Raw genomic sequence first — 15,486 nt, 5'->3', positions numbered from 1 at the left:
CTTTCATGATGCTTTTTTTTTATTATTATCAGTTTTGGATCTTGACACCCTCAATTCTCATCAAATTTCATTCTATAGAAAAGAGGATATTCTTCAGAAATTCACCTTTTGTGTTCATGGCATGCAGTCAATACATGAGGGTGAGTAAATGTTGACAATCAATTTTGGGTGAACTATTCATTTAACAATTCTCTATTATCTACATGAAAAGTGTATAATTCTTTGACCCGCTGTAGTGAATAGTGTGGCGTTCCTCTCTAAGTACAATTTGGTCTTAGTTGGGAAAGTGATCTGTTTTCAAAGACCGGAGATCCATGACCCAAAACCATTATTAGTGAACTCTGTCCTTAGCTCAGGACTGAACAATACACCTTGTTTAGACAGGTGATCTTATTCCTAATGTGAAGAAGGCTTTGAATGAGATAACAGGCTTAGACGTCTTTAGAAACAAAGGCGGTGGATTTTAATCTGACAGCAGAATTCCCAGTTGATGCCACACATTCTCCATTTCATAGGGAAAAAACGCTTTCGCCAAAGACGAGCATGTTGATTATAAAAACTCATCAAAGCCTTTCCTGAAGGATTTTTTCATTTAGTCATGTTGTATCGCAAATGAATGTCATACAAACACCCAAATGCTGCAAATGGGCTTGTAAATGGATGTCAATTATGTGGGCCAATTAGTGTGATGTGTTTACTGTGTAAACAGAGGCTGTTTGTTTGCTCTCTCTGCAGATTTCAACCAAAGCTCTGTTTGTATTGGGTTTTCTTACTGAACGTTCCTCAGCTGTGAACCTTTTGATTCTCCCTTAATGATTTAATTTCCATCTGTTAAATCTAAACCTTGTACACGACTACACAGACAGCAAAGCTAGAGCGAGAAACGGGTCTCGTTGGCGGTTGTACATGTCTTTGAAAGTGTTTGCAGCTCAAGAACGGTGCTTTCCCCCCATTTTCTCACCACACTCCAATTCCAAATGTCTGCTTTGTCATATTAATAAGCGAACTCAGAAGCTGAAGAGTGCCCGAACTTGTCTATGGAATACTTCAGAATGACAGGTCTTTCCATATACTCCTCCCCGATAGGAACTGGGGGATATTACTCATTTACTCCTTCAGCCGAGGTGTGGATTTGGAGGCATTAGGTGTCACTGTGGATGTCTCCTTAAGAGTGATGCTGAAGAAACCTCTCTTAAATGAAGCATGGAATCAATGGTCCCCTACGATTGGGTGCTTTCCTTCAAACCCGGCCCTGTTTTACTTGAATTAGTAGTCATAGGTGAGTCATGTGACTCAGGGAGAGGGTGGGACTCACACCTGAATCAGGTGAGAAAAGTAGTCTTGACTCTGGAGCTATGAAGGTCTTCTAAGAGGTTCTCTTCCAGCTGGATCTCTAGTTTGTTCTTCTGTAACCCTCCAACGCCTATAAAGACGACCGTTCATCATATACATACATTAGACCGTCTATTTCTGGAATTCTCTCTGGACCAAAAGGACCTTGCTGAACCTGGGCCATGTTTGGCACTGGGCATTTGGTGTCTCCTCTGTCTTCTGCAGTCTTCCACTCTTCGGCTGCACACTTCTTCCCAGCGTTCCCCAGAAGGTTGAGCTCTCCACAGATCCTCATCCCCGGGCCTCTGCTCAGCTACGAGCTCCTGCGCAGTTACTTGCACCCTGAGCCCTGCAAACAGGCTCTGCTATTGGCCGCTCAGTCTGCAGGACACCATGCTGAGAATATTGGTGAGCTCAATGCAACCGTATTGGTCATTTATGTTGTAACATCTAATATGACATCTTATATTTTATGTGAAGCTTTTATTTGAGAATGTGTATATATATATGTATATGTATATGTATATGTATGTGTGTATATATATATATATATATATATATATATATATATATATATATATATATATATATACACACATATACATATATACATATATATATATATATATATATATATATATATATATATATATATATATACATACGTTCAAAATGTATGTATATATATATATTAGTGTACAATCTGCCTGTCAATATCACAAAATAAACCCTGTTACAAGGAGGGTTTACATTATTCCTCTTGCTACAAGATTAATAGATATGTACATGAAATATTTATTTAGCATTGAAATCACTTTATTATGTGCGATGAAAGAGGCCACAGTCATATGAGAGACATTTAGGAAATTGATTGCCTACAACAGCAATCCGTTATACAGTTTAATAAATATTTGACCACAGAACCGTAACTGACTGATCAGAATCAACTATCCCAGAGAGCTGTGTAACAAAATATATAAATAACATGTGTAATAAAATATGTAAATAAAACCTTTGAGATAAGATGTGTTGTATGGGGGAAAGCTTGAAAGAAAAAGGTAGCTTTGGGTGTTGTATATTTATTTAGGTGATTTGCTCTTAAAAATACATATGTGTAGCTTTTATTAAGAGAGGCCATTTGTGAATCAAATTCTCTCATAATTGTCCATCCTCATTTTACAGTATTTAATAGGATTCAAAATGTTTACAAAGGATTGGCTAACAGCTCGTAACTAACAATCAATTATCCGGCTCTGCTGAAGAGGGCTTAATGAACGCTGCGCTAATTATCCAATCTAGAGCCATTAGTTCCTTGTCAGCCTCTGGCAATTGTCTAATTGGTAGCTGCGATGTGGCTTCCAGATGAACCCCGGCCAGTGAAGCAGCGGCGAGCTCGGGCCAACTACAGCAGCTGGCAGCTGGAAGAGCTGGAGAAGGCCTTCGAGAGCACTCACTATCCAGACGTCTTCATGAGAGAAGCCCTGGCCCTCAGACTGGACCTGATTGAGGCCAGAGTGCAGGTCACTTTGCAATACTCTCTTTGACTGTTGTGATGCAGGCAGTTATATGAATATTATAGCTAAATATTTCTCTGAACCACTGCTGAGAAGTGTAATTTCTTTATCGTTTTGTTTTAATTCCACAGAATTATAAGCATGCATTGTCCTCCTCAACATTTTCAGTGAGATGCAATGACACATAACATTTTAGAAATGTCTAAGAATACAATTATTAATATATTATTTATATATGTATTACACAGTTATATATATATATATATATATATATATATATGACTCTTTATGACTTTTTACTTTGAGCCATGTACTTCAGGAAAGCAAAACGGAAAGAGCAAACAAATATTAGTGTCGACAAAAAAATTGACAAACATAAAATAAGAAATAATCTACTTGAGAGACAAAACTGAAGAAAAAAAGGTATATATATTTTTAATTGTATCAATGTGTTTTGGTTTTCCTAATGCTTTTTTAATGAGTAATTTCTATTTATTTTCTACTAAATATTCTTAAAATAAGAAAAAAAACTTATCTTGCCTTAAGAATTTTAATTGTTTTATTTAATTTTTTTACTGGAAAACTATGGAAAACTATAGGCAATATTAATATTGTGAATATTTGCTTAATTTAATCTAGCTCATATAATCAAAAAAAAAAAAAAGACAATATTGTCTATATATATTTTTTCTATTGTTCCTCTAGGTGTGGTTCCAAAACCGCAGGGCTAAAATGCGTAGACAGATGAAGCTTCAAAGCCAGACTGGGGAACAGTGCGGCCAGCACGACAGTGACGACAGACAGACCGAGTCGTCCAGCCGGAACACAGCTCCTGAGCTCCACAGCAGCAACAGCCCGTGCTGGGACAGGAAACAGGACAGAGGAAGCCCCACTTGGCCCAAACCCTCCTCGTCAGTTATTCACAGCCCCGTGAGCGACGTGCTTCAGCGGTCGAGGGATCAGGACGGGTCAGAGGTGTCCAGTGCGGAGGACTTCCGCTGTTGTAGCATTGCCAAACTGAGGGCGAAGGCCAGGGACTATGAAGCAGAGATCCACAGCACTGTGGTCAAGACCAACAGAGAGAGGCAGATGAAGACACAGGTACCTGCCACAGTCCTGGACAGAGACTGAAGCAGATGTGGCCATCGTCCATTACCTCACTATCACACAGGACACATTAGGAATCCCAGTCAGTTCATTATTTATTATAATGCACAATTACACACGCAATGAGGTTAAACAATGTGACTGAGAAATGCAAATTCTAATATTGATTTGCTTCTCAGATTGTCAGGATCAGTGTTGGGGAGGGCAACGCGAATTACGTAATCAGATTACTTTTTCAAGTAACGAGTAAAGTAGTTAATTACTTTTAAGAGTTACTTTTTCCAAATAAGTTACTTTAAATTTACATGTATTACTGACAGCTCTCCTGTCCCCATGTTGAGAGAATTTGTGAGTAAGTGCAGAGACGCTGCGTGCGCTTTATGATTATTCTAGTTCTAGACTAAGGGGCTGTTTACACGACACCGTTTTCAACTAAATGGCGTTTTGGGTGCATGAAAACGCAAACTTTTGAAAACGGGTTTCAAAGTGCAAGTTTTTGAAAAATGGTCTCCGTGTAAACAACAAAAACGCGAATCTCTGAAGACGATGTCGTCATGCACATGCGTATTACGTGTTCAGTCTATAGTGTTTCATCGCCATCTAATGGCCTGGAGGCAAAATACAGGGTTTTTAGTCGTTTTCGTGTGAATTGGGATGGTTTTGTCAATGGTGTTGTCTGTACGCCGAATAGGAAAAACTTCACCGTTCAAGCATAGCGTTGCCGTGGAAACGTACCCTAAATGTGAACATGCATTTAGTCATCTCACGTGAACAAAAACAGATTTAGTATACCTCAAAAAAACGGTGAAATGCAAACTGCAAAACTGCAATAATTAAATGTTAAATTACGCAAATATACTTTATGTATTTAATCTCACTTTATTAATCAATGTCTTTGCTGTTGACCTTCAATGATCCAATTCATCCACACTAATAAGCAAAAATGACTTTAGATAAACATCTCATCTCTGTTTCTATTTTAGTTTTTATTTCTGAAGTAAAAGTGTTAAACTTTCTTTCTTATTCTTCTGTAATCCATAATGGCAGCAGAAAGGTTTGTTTTAACTGCGCCCTCTACTGAATAGGTGTGAGTTTGTGTTTTTTTTTCTTCAGCCTGAGGCTTATTCATTTCACATTTGGTGTGAAAGAGCCTTTACATTTGCAATTTAAACATAATTGGTATTAAAAAAACAAACAAGCAACAACAAGCCCAGCCCAGGAGAGAAAAGTAACGCAAAAGTAACGTAACAGATTACTTTCCATAATAAGTAACTACATAACTCAATTCGTTTTTTTTATTTTATTATTTTTTTTTATAGAAAGTAACACAAGATTATAACGCATTTCTTTCAAAACACTGGTCACAATGTCATGTATTATCTGTGAAGCCAATAATAACTCATAATACTTTTTGGTCAGTAGTTTTGCTAGTATTTTGTTAAATGTACAAATACAATGTCCATACAATTGTTTTACATACAGATAAATGTGAGGTTATATTATTCATTTTAGGTTGTTTTTTTATTTCATATTTTTATTTGTAGTATTTTGAATGCTCTTTAATTGTCATGATTAGCAACAATTCATATACAGCCTTTAAATCTTTTTATGATGAGCCTTTGACGCATTTTGTTTGCATCGCTTTATGTAACAATGTTTTCTCCAATATTGTTGGACCGACAGCTAGTGAACAAGAGAAACTATAAGAGGAAACTCTTGGTGATCTCATCGATGGCCATCTCTGCTGTCAGCTATCCTGTTACCCTGGGTGGAAACACAGGATGTCTGCAAGCTGCCACAAGCCCTCCATAAACACAATGGGGATGACTGAAAAATGCCTGCCTTTTCTAACAAATGCTTTTTAAAGATTGGAACACACTCTTTTATGTATGAAGCAACAAAATATGCCATGGAACTCACATGGTTAAGCATAAAAGGCCTTTAATAAATTGGGCTAAATCATTAAAACTAAAAAAAACTAAAAAACAATTAATCTACGCATTTCAGCTTGACCCAACCCAACCCCCCCCCCCCCCCCCCCCCCAAGATATATGCTGATTGTGCTTATTTAATTATTGCATGCTTTTGGAAATCACTTTTATTTCATGTCATGCTTAGCATTTACATACTTTTTAAGAAAATCTGCTATAATCCTGGGCAGTGTTTGTTCAGAGCTTCGACCCTTGAGAACAATATAACTTCTGAACTGCAGGACCCTGGTGGTATATTTGAAAATGTGGACACAGCACCTGTTCCATGTCAAATGAATTTAAAGGTCCTCAATAAGGGAATTTCCTGTGGGATCAGCAGAATCGCAGTCAGCTTCATGCAGTGTTTGTGCAGCCAAAGCCCTTGTTGAAGAGCCAGAAAATGCATTTGTCTTTAGGTCATCATTGGTTCAGTGTGGAGTGAGAGTGCCCTCCTCTGGGCAACAAGGTCCTCTTGAGTTTAAGAACATAATGTTTTGAGATTAAGCAGAACAGTCATTTCTCTCTTATACCAATACAGTATAGATGTCTTTAAGGAATATCATGCATGTACAATATGGGAGAGGATTTAAAATGTAACTGGTAGCGCAATCCCATTGATTCTGCACCCGTGCACAACTTGAGATGCTCACCAGCCAAACTTAAAACCATCAGAGGAGGTGGATCATCTGAAATTACACTGAAAACAATCTCTTTCTCCCTGCCTCAGGACAGCTGAATGGTACTGGTATGTCTGTCCACACAAGGATTATATACATCCTGGACATCAATATGAAGACTTAGAAATTGTATTATGTTTATTAAATGAGGTTTAGACCATTTTTTAAGCAAATATATCTGTTTTATTATTTTTTAAAGGCAAACAAGCTTTCTTCGTCACAGTGGGCTGAATGTTAAAGGGTTTCTGGTTTGTTTTTCTGGGTTTATATGCCTATGCAAATGAGATTGACAGTCTGACCTTGTTGAGAAGCCATTATAAACATTCATATTCATGCTCCAAAAAATCTGAACTGATTTATGCTGATGGTTGTAAACATCTTCTGCAGCACCCTCTGGTTTCATCCTAAACACATTATACATTGTTTACACTGCCTGTATTATAAAAAATATGGGTCATTTTTGTTAAGCAGTCTACTTCTGTAATTGTAATTGTGCTTTGTTGCAATTTTTACAAAGCATTATAGGCTTCCAGATATATATAGTCTGGTCGAGCTGAAGCACCGAAACTTTATTAATTATGACTTCATTTTTTACACAGAATTATCAAGAAATGCAAAGGCTATAACATGGATTAAATTTAAAGCAGGTTGCAATATGTATGGCAATTCATTTAAAGAGTTTAAAGGCATTCCTTTTTTCAAAATCATTTATAAAAGCCACAAAACTTTAAAAATCTACATTTAAGTAAAACCTGCTTAATTATAATGAAAATATTGTTAAATACAAATTTTACCTTTTTGTTCTGCATAGAAACATCAAGCTTAACAAACTTTGTAAGTCAAAATAATAGTATATATTAATCATTTGGTTTGAAACATTTACATTTAAATGTATATATATATATATTATAATTTATATATATATATAAATTGCCAGTTTTTCATGTTAGAAGTACATGAAATGCTTTTAAATGTACACCTTTTTAACTTTATTTATTATTATTTTTTATGACAAGAACTATTTCTGACCTTACAAATTTTTGTTCAATACTTTGTCCAGGTTAAACTGAACTGTAAAAGTTGAAATGACTTAAACATAAGTTTTTTTCATTGTAGTTCTTCTCTTATATTTGATTAGGCTACTATAAGCATGCCTGGAATGGCCCATACATTTCAGACCTTAATTTCATCACATTCCTCTTGATAAAGAACATGCTTGTAGTTGTCATATTAAACAGATACATCAACGACCGAAAAAAGAAAAAAAAATCGATAAAAAAAAACAAATAATGCAATTAGCGTTTAATTATTGATGGCTCGAAGCTCCTCCCCCTTGATTTCCTCTGTGTATTCCACAGGTGCCGCGCGCGCTGCTCTGCTGTAATGAACAGCTCTGAGGAAACGCCGCTTTCTATTCACATACGCTTCAACTCTTTTTATTATCTTTCACTGTGACTTCCCGCACTGTCTCCTCAGTCATTTTCTCTCATGCTTCGTTATTTCGTCGAACAAACGACGTCTTTCGTTTTCTGTCATTTAAAAGACACCGTCTCCCGTGTGTTTTGGCAGTAAGGGCTTCTGGAGAGGATGGCTGCTATCAAGAGGCTTCATCAGTGGTGTAAGAATCAGTGCGATGGATATAGAGATGTGTCCATCAACAACATGAGCACATCTTTCAGAGATGGACTGGCCTTCTGTGCTCTCATCCACAAGTTCAGACCGGACCTCATGTAAGAGACGTTTATTTAACGGTCGTTGATTAGGATGCAGAAGCTGTTCACTAACTATGAGAGTAAAGTAAAAAATAGGCTACCAAGAGTTTTAAAAGGAGTGTGGGATGTTTAAACTTTTTAGTGTGGTCTATAGCTACTTTATGCAAAAAGTATTTGGACATTTACATTTGAATCTATGCCTGGTCACTATTAAGTATTTGGACACTTTCTGTGAACTTGAGGAGAACTGACTTCATGCATCCATTTGAGTGGCAGAAGAAAAGGGCAAAGAAAAGTTAGTAGCCTACACTATAGCATTGTGATTGTTAATTTTTAAGTGTGTAGCTGAATTGTCCAACCCAGTCATGGGTAGTTGACAAGCTGTGATCTTAAAATAAAGGATTAAAGGATTTTATAAATATTTTTGTAGCTTTTATGACTTAATATCCTGAGACTTCTATAATATTTTAATGTAGTATGTGTTTTATCACATTTAGAGAACTATTTAAAATGAACTAGTGAAGGCAAAATGTAATAAAAAAAATGGTGAGAACTGACTAGTCAGGGGATCTGAGATTTACACTTTCTTTTGTACATTCAAATTGTTACATTCATCTTTTGCTGCATCCATTCTGTGTTATTTTTGCCATAGCCTCAACAGACCTATTGCTTATGTTAAATATAAGTTTAATATTGTAGGTTTCGTGACCTTTTAAATGTCACAATATTGTTTAATTTACAGTTTGATGCATTTACATCTTGAAACCACTTTTATTTCAGTGTGCTTTAACTTATTTCAGTATCAACATTGTATTGTAACACTTCTCAAAGTGTCTATCTGGTGAGTCATGTCCTTGTTTTCTTTCAGAAACTTTGAGTCTCTCTCCAAAGACAATGTGTATTACAACAATCACTTGGTAAGTTATTCTGTTTGGCCTTGATCTTGGCCTGATGCAGACTGACTCATTGCTTGCATGTTTTACTGCCAATTTTAGCCCCATCCTGTACAGATGTGTGTCTGCTGCTATCCTGTGATAATGCAAATGTGGTTGGATGGCTGGATGTTTGTTCTTTGTGTAGTTTGCAACATTCATGTATTGTTTCTCTTACTGACCTGAATTATAGTGCTTGAGACCCTTTTCCCCACTGCTTGTGAAATGCATGTGATCTAATTTTGCAGCAATGTCAAATGAGACTAGTTGCTCAGTAAAAGAGTCTATTGATCGGTCGAGTCTTGGAGCAATAGCTTTTGGCAGGGTAAAGATACCCTTCAGTTTTTTTGCAGAAAGTATCTTTTAGCGAAACTGTCTAAAGTTTCAGACTTGTCCTGTGTGAACTTGGGACAGAGAGAAGAATTTTGTATCCTAAACCATCAAAATTTACTTAACAGGACTTAAAGTATTCTTTTTCCCCATTGACTGAGTACTACACCCTCTTGATTGATTCAAAGATGTATTTATTCATTTTAAAGATTCCACGCTTTAAGCATTTTAACTATCACAGGCAACTTGTAATCTTCAATTTACTTATAGAATAGTAGATATCAGATTAAAATGAGAGTTTATGGTATATTGAAATGTTATTTATTTGAATTAATTTTTGATTTACCCAGAAACTGGCTTCTGTTAGAGTATGTCTTGTATGGAAAATTTAATTTGTGTTTGAGTGTAGAGACACTGTCTGACCAGGACCGATGACCTAATTATTTTTCTTCCCTATCAGGAAGTGCTTATGAGAATGAGGTGGTGAGACGTGCCACACCTGGGACTTTGTCACAATGATGAGCTCTTTCTCTGGTTGCTTCCTCAGAGACTGTAAATTATAGGCCACACACTCTGAGATCTGTTACAAACCCTCACCACTTCTATAGGAAGCACTCCGCTGTAGTTTGAACCCGAGCCGTGTGGAGTCTGTCCAGTTAATGCATTATAAAGAAGGGTGACAGTCATCCACAGGGCACCTGATCCTCTCCGTCAAGATTAACTTACCTCTGTGCATTTAAACACCAGAGAATAGCTGTTTTCCCAGTGTGCTTTGGTTAAACCCAGACAGTTTTTAATTGAAATGTTTATTTCATATCAGCCTCTCAGTGCTGTCATACAAAAGATAAACAGGATGTTGCAGCTGCGTCGTGGAGGATGTGCCGCCCCTCCTCAGCTATCCTGTAAAATGAGTGTGTCCAGGTCAGACCTAAACAATGCCATCGTATCCTCTCTTCTGTCCCCGTTCCCAGGCCGCGGCGCGCACGGGAAATGTGCTATTCATTATGCACTCCCTGCTCGGGCCATCTTGATGTGGTGCCAGATTGTGCTGCTTACTGGCCTATTCTATTTTTGACGACTGCTTTTTTTGTGTGCCTTGTCTGTGTTTACAACTAATCGGCCAAGTTCCTTTCCCCTAGAAAACCATTGCCACAGCGTGATATTGGCGGCCTGAAACAATCATATGAGGTCATGTTGAATGAGGATTTTCAGTGGTTGTTATAAACACAGGGACTCGTGTGTGTGTGTGCTCGTCTTTTTGTAGTTGTGGTTGTCTAATTGCTGTTTTCTTTTGCGTGGATTATGTGGCATTGTCAACTTAATGGCTGATTTCTGTCGTGTGATGTGCTCCAGGCGTTCCGTGTGGCTGAAGACCATCTGGGAATCCCAGCTCTTCTAGATGCAGAGGACATGGTGGCGTTGCCTGTCCCAGACAGACTCAGCATCCTCACATATGTCTCACAGTACTATAATTACTTCCACGGCCAGTCACCAAGTAAGACTTGAGTTCACCATTTTTATTAACTGTGTAAATTTCTTAGCTTGACTCATAACTTCCAACTGCCCATAGTTGAGAATATTGCATTGTGGGATACAGAATTCCTCTCAGGCTAGGTCTATGTTGTTAATCCAAAAAAAATACATATGAAAGCACATCCATTTCTCAATGTTTTGCCCTTTCCACACTGAGACAGCTTTTTAAAAACTGAGCTTTTTACATGACAACGTTTTCAACTAAAATCTTGTGTTTTGGCCGTTCATTATACGACAATGGTATTTTGGGGCCTGAAAACACAAACTTTTGGAAATGGGATTCAAAGTGCATGTTTTTGAAAACGAAATGAATGTCTCTGTGTAAACTACAAAAATGACACTTACAAAGTGACCTCGCCAACTACTGTCCTGACATGAATAATACAGCATTTAGTCGTTTTCACAGATCCTTGTGAAAGGGGATCGTTTTGACAATGTTGTCTTTACACAGAAAACCCCAAAAGGAAGCTTTTCTGTTTTTACTACATCGTTGTTGTACGAACAACATCTAAGTGGATACATTTAAAAACACTGGGTCTCATTCACTAAGCATGCGTACGCACAAATTTGTGCGTAAAATGTTCTTTCGTAATAAAATTTATTCTAAATTTACGCTAAATAGGAACAACTGAAACCACACGTACGCAAAAAGCACTTACTCTGTACAGCTTTATATGTCATCCTAACACGACTATAATTATATTGAAGTGTGTTGCATTAATTGTATTATATAATACATGTATAAAATTATATAATAAAATTATTAAATAATTCAATTTCATCTTAAATACATTCCATAGTTAAAAAGTAAGAAAATCTGCATTATGGGCAATTCCACGCAAAACTGTCACATCCATAACGCCAACACAATGCCATGGTATTTAGTTGGCGTTATGGATGTGACAGTTTTGAACGGAATTGCCCTTATAGCTTCAAGTAATAATGCAGATATATATGCGTATGTACAGCTGGCTAATGAGAGGTCTGTAATTTGGCTCTGTATAAAAGGTGTTTATTGTGAGAACTGGTTAGAATGGCACACTTGGCATTGCTCGTAGGTTCGGCGAGAGCGCGTCTGCGAACAGCGGTAAGTTTGAGATTGACGAAAGGCTGAAAGGAAAGCGTGTGTGGACAGCGGATTTTTTTTTTTGGTGTGTTTTAGCATGTTTAGTGACACATCTTGTACTTATGGATGTTTATACCCTTATGTGCCTGCTATTTGCTGTTCACTTTCACAGTGTTGCAAAGATAAATATTACTTTGCAAGAATGTAAATATAAAGATTGTACAGAGATGAAATAATCGTAATAATAATAATAAAAAAATAAAATAATTGTGCGAGAAGAATAGCCTGAGGACTTTGTCTTGTTTCTCTATCATCTCAGTGAGCTTCTATTACTATTATCCATGCGCAGTAAGATTTGTTTTCTGATGTTTTAGTGTGGATGAGAAAGCACGTGGATGGAGTGCGTTTAAAAAAAAAGAAAATTTACCTGGATTAATGCAGACATAGCTTTAGTGTGGTCCACATTTTGACTATTCTATGCACACAAAAAGTTTGCATTCTGTGCACAGTATACTGCAAAAATAATGGTAGTGCATGATTAGAAAAATGCAGTGTATTCATATTTCTAAGACTTTCTTCTCAATGGTCTCTTATTTTCAGTCGGGGGAGTAGGAGGTATCAAGCGGCATGCTGAGGACTCAAAGGAGGTGCCATCAGAGAAGAAGAATCTGCCTGTGGTGGCCAAAAACCACAATCTCAAAACAAATACAGAGAACCGTCCTCCTCAAACCGAAATGCCAAAAAGTATCAGAGACAACCATCCTCCATCTCTTAACATCCAGAAAAGTGCTCCAGAGAAGCACGTTCTAGCTGATCCAGCTCGGCAGACTGGCACAGACTGGCAGAAATCTCCAGGGGCGAAATATGTGCGGGCGCCCGTCGCACCACTCAGAGCGAGATCTCCACAACCACACAGAGCTGCTGAGAAGGTGTCAATTTGCCTATCCCTTGATTATTCAACATAAAAAAAAATGACTGGTCTTCAGACCTAGTTATAAAAAGATGAGTTTAGAATGATTCAGTCGTGATTTGGGAAATTGATTTTTAGTTTGGAATGTTTTCATTCATCTGATCTTTTGTAGAAAACTGTTTTGGCGGAGAGCTCAAATAAAACCGGCACGTTGAACAGTGAGTGTGCAGTATGTGGAAATCATGTGCATTTGGTCCAGAGGCACCTGGTAGATGGGAAACTTTACCACCGGAGCTGCTTTAAGTGAGTTTTCATTGGTGGTGCTTGGGAAGCATGGCTATTATTGCTCATAAATATTGATAAGTATGGCAATTTGGCATGTACTGTAACTTTTGTAAGTTATTTTATTGCAATGTACACTTCTAATTTAACACAATTATGAAGTGCTGTAACATTTTTTATTATTATTATTGATTTATCTCTTTTAAACAGGTGTAGTGTATGCTATGGCACACTGAAATCTGGGGCATATAAACTGGGAGCGGACACTGGCTCACTGGTCTGCAGTATTCACCAACATGCCCAAAATGGCTTCAAGCCTATGGTCAAGCCTTTTAAGAGCAGTGGCTTTACGCTCGCTGATTTGGTACCCAAATCTGACCGTGGAGATCAGCCATCTTCACAGCGCTACACCTCTGTGTTATCTACACCCGTCAAGGCTGTGCCCAGGCCAGTGGAGCTCAGTCTCGCTCCGCAGTCATGGACGGCCTCTGCTCAGAGGACTCAGGCAGCCAGGCAGAAGTTCTTTCAGTCCTGTGGCCCAGCAGCAGAGCACCGGCCCACCGCAAGACCGCAGTCAGGCCCCTCAGAGTCCATCGCCAATCAGAACGCCAGTCTGAAGATGGAGGAAGACCGACCCAGTGCACTGACAAACGGAAAACAACTCCTTGAAGGAAACCGAAATAACAACAATGCGCTTAATAATGACCCAGGAGCACACCGGCAGTGAGTGACTAACTAATGATTGCTGTCATGGTTTAAAGTATGATTGATCAGTGATCAACAATTTCTCTGGTGAAAAATTATCTATTTGGTTTTTCACACCAGAAATGTACCCCTACATCAAGTGTGGGTTGTTTGTCACTGTTCATAAATGCTGGGTATTTTGGTTTCAGGATTTCTCGAACCCTTTGTTAATGTTCTTATTTGGCAAGTACAACACTGCAGTTCATGCATCTGCATGTTTTTTTTTTCAAAAGAGGTTCTAGACACTTGAAAAAAGTGTAAAACATTGCTTAAAGATTTTACCTGACCTTAAAGACAAACTAAAAAAATCTTTAATGAATGCTTGGTGAGAAATTGGATCATATGTTTTAAGTAGGCAAATAATTGCCATTCAGTTCACCGCCATTCAAATGTTTGGGGTCTGTCAATTTTTTTCTTTTCTTTTTGGAAAGTGTCTTTTATGCTCGCCAACTCTGTTTATTTGATTAAAAAATAGTTAAAATTGTAATATTGTTAAATCACAATTTAAAGTAACTTTTCTATTTTAATATTTAATATATTTATTCCTGTAGCCAAGCTGAATTTTCAGCATCATTACTCCGGTCTTCAGTGTCACTGATCCTTCAGAAATCAGTCTAATATGCTGATTTGCTGCTCAAGAAACATTTATTATCAATGTGTTGTGCTGCTTAATATTTTTGTAGAAACTCTGGTAAGTTTAATAACTTACCACATGTTTCATTTTTTTTTTTTTGGTAATGATCAAAACTCAAAGTAGAATATATATGTGTATGTATATATAAAACATACTGAACCCAAACTTTTGAACGGTAGTGTCAGTATATCTGGTTCATATATTGTACGTATGATCATGGTGTGAATGCTGTATGTCTCTCACAGGATACAAATTAGATGCTCTTCTGCTGAGGACTCCAGCTGGAGGCAGGAGTTACACGGACGAGATGCAACAGGAAGGAGCTTGTATCAGGCCACTCCATCCAGCCCTGCTATCAGCAGTAACCGCATGAACAGCAAAGAATCCTCCTACCTCAGTGCCATCAGCAAGGAGCGCAGCAGACCTCCATCCCTGCTGCTTTCTACTGCCAAAGGTGGTGTTCGCTCACAGATGACCTTTGCTTATATGGATTGTGGTCTTTTTTTAAAATGGTTTCTAAAGGTCACATGGGAAATATTTCCATAAACATACGTAATAAGTACGAGATGAGAACATAGGCAGGAAAGCGGTTAAATTAAGCCATGGGCTTGCATCCAATGTTTTTTTTTGTTTTGTTTTTTTCGATGTAGTCAGGAAGATCGAATCTTAAGACTGATTTCTGCCCTGCAGTATTTTAATCCTTTCTGTTTGACGGCACGGCTTCAAATGGCATAATTTGATAT

The 15,486-nt window shown here is 37.7% G+C and overlaps 2 protein-coding genes across 3 annotated transcripts in view; both read left to right on the top strand.

Annotated features, from left to right (window-relative positions):
* Positions 1–1,514: 1,514 nt before the first annotated feature.
* LOC308691486 (uncharacterized protein) lies at positions 1,515–3,977 on the top strand (the record flags this gene model as incomplete). The annotated part of the gene is made up of 3 exons (XM_081366769.1): positions 1,515–1,740; positions 2,695–2,852; positions 3,552–3,977. 3 exons carry the CDS (start codon positions 1,515–1,517, stop codon positions 3,975–3,977), a joined length of 810 nt encoding a protein of 269 aa, XP_081222895.1.
* A 3,955-nt stretch (positions 3,978–7,932) lies between these two features.
* The window catches only part of micall2a (mical-like 2a), a 116,975-nt gene continuing 109,421 nt past the window's right edge, over positions 7,933–15,486 (top strand). For both annotated transcript variants that reach the window (XR_014031077.1, XM_081378710.1), the window contains exons 1-7: positions 7,933–8,330; positions 9,181–9,229; positions 10,928–11,069; positions 12,774–13,102; positions 13,256–13,386; positions 13,576–14,088; positions 14,989–15,197. Coding sequence is in view for 1 of the 2 variants with exons in the window: in XM_081378710.1 (XP_081234836.1) it covers positions 8,188–8,330; positions 9,181–9,229; positions 10,928–11,069; positions 12,774–13,102; positions 13,256–13,386; positions 13,576–14,088; positions 14,989–15,197 (1,516 nt within the window). In the remaining variant the exon portion in view is untranslated. The remainder of the gene's footprint in view (positions 8,331–9,180; positions 9,230–10,927; positions 11,070–12,773; positions 13,103–13,255; positions 13,387–13,575; positions 14,089–14,988; positions 15,198–15,486) is intronic.

This window comes from Scardinius erythrophthalmus (genome assembly GCF_964197995.2).
Source record: "Scardinius erythrophthalmus genome assembly, chromosome: 1".
NCBI classification, from domain to species: Eukaryota; Metazoa; Chordata; class Actinopteri; order Cypriniformes; family Leuciscidae; genus Scardinius; species Scardinius erythrophthalmus.
This window is presented reverse-complemented; position numbering and strand designations above follow the sequence as displayed.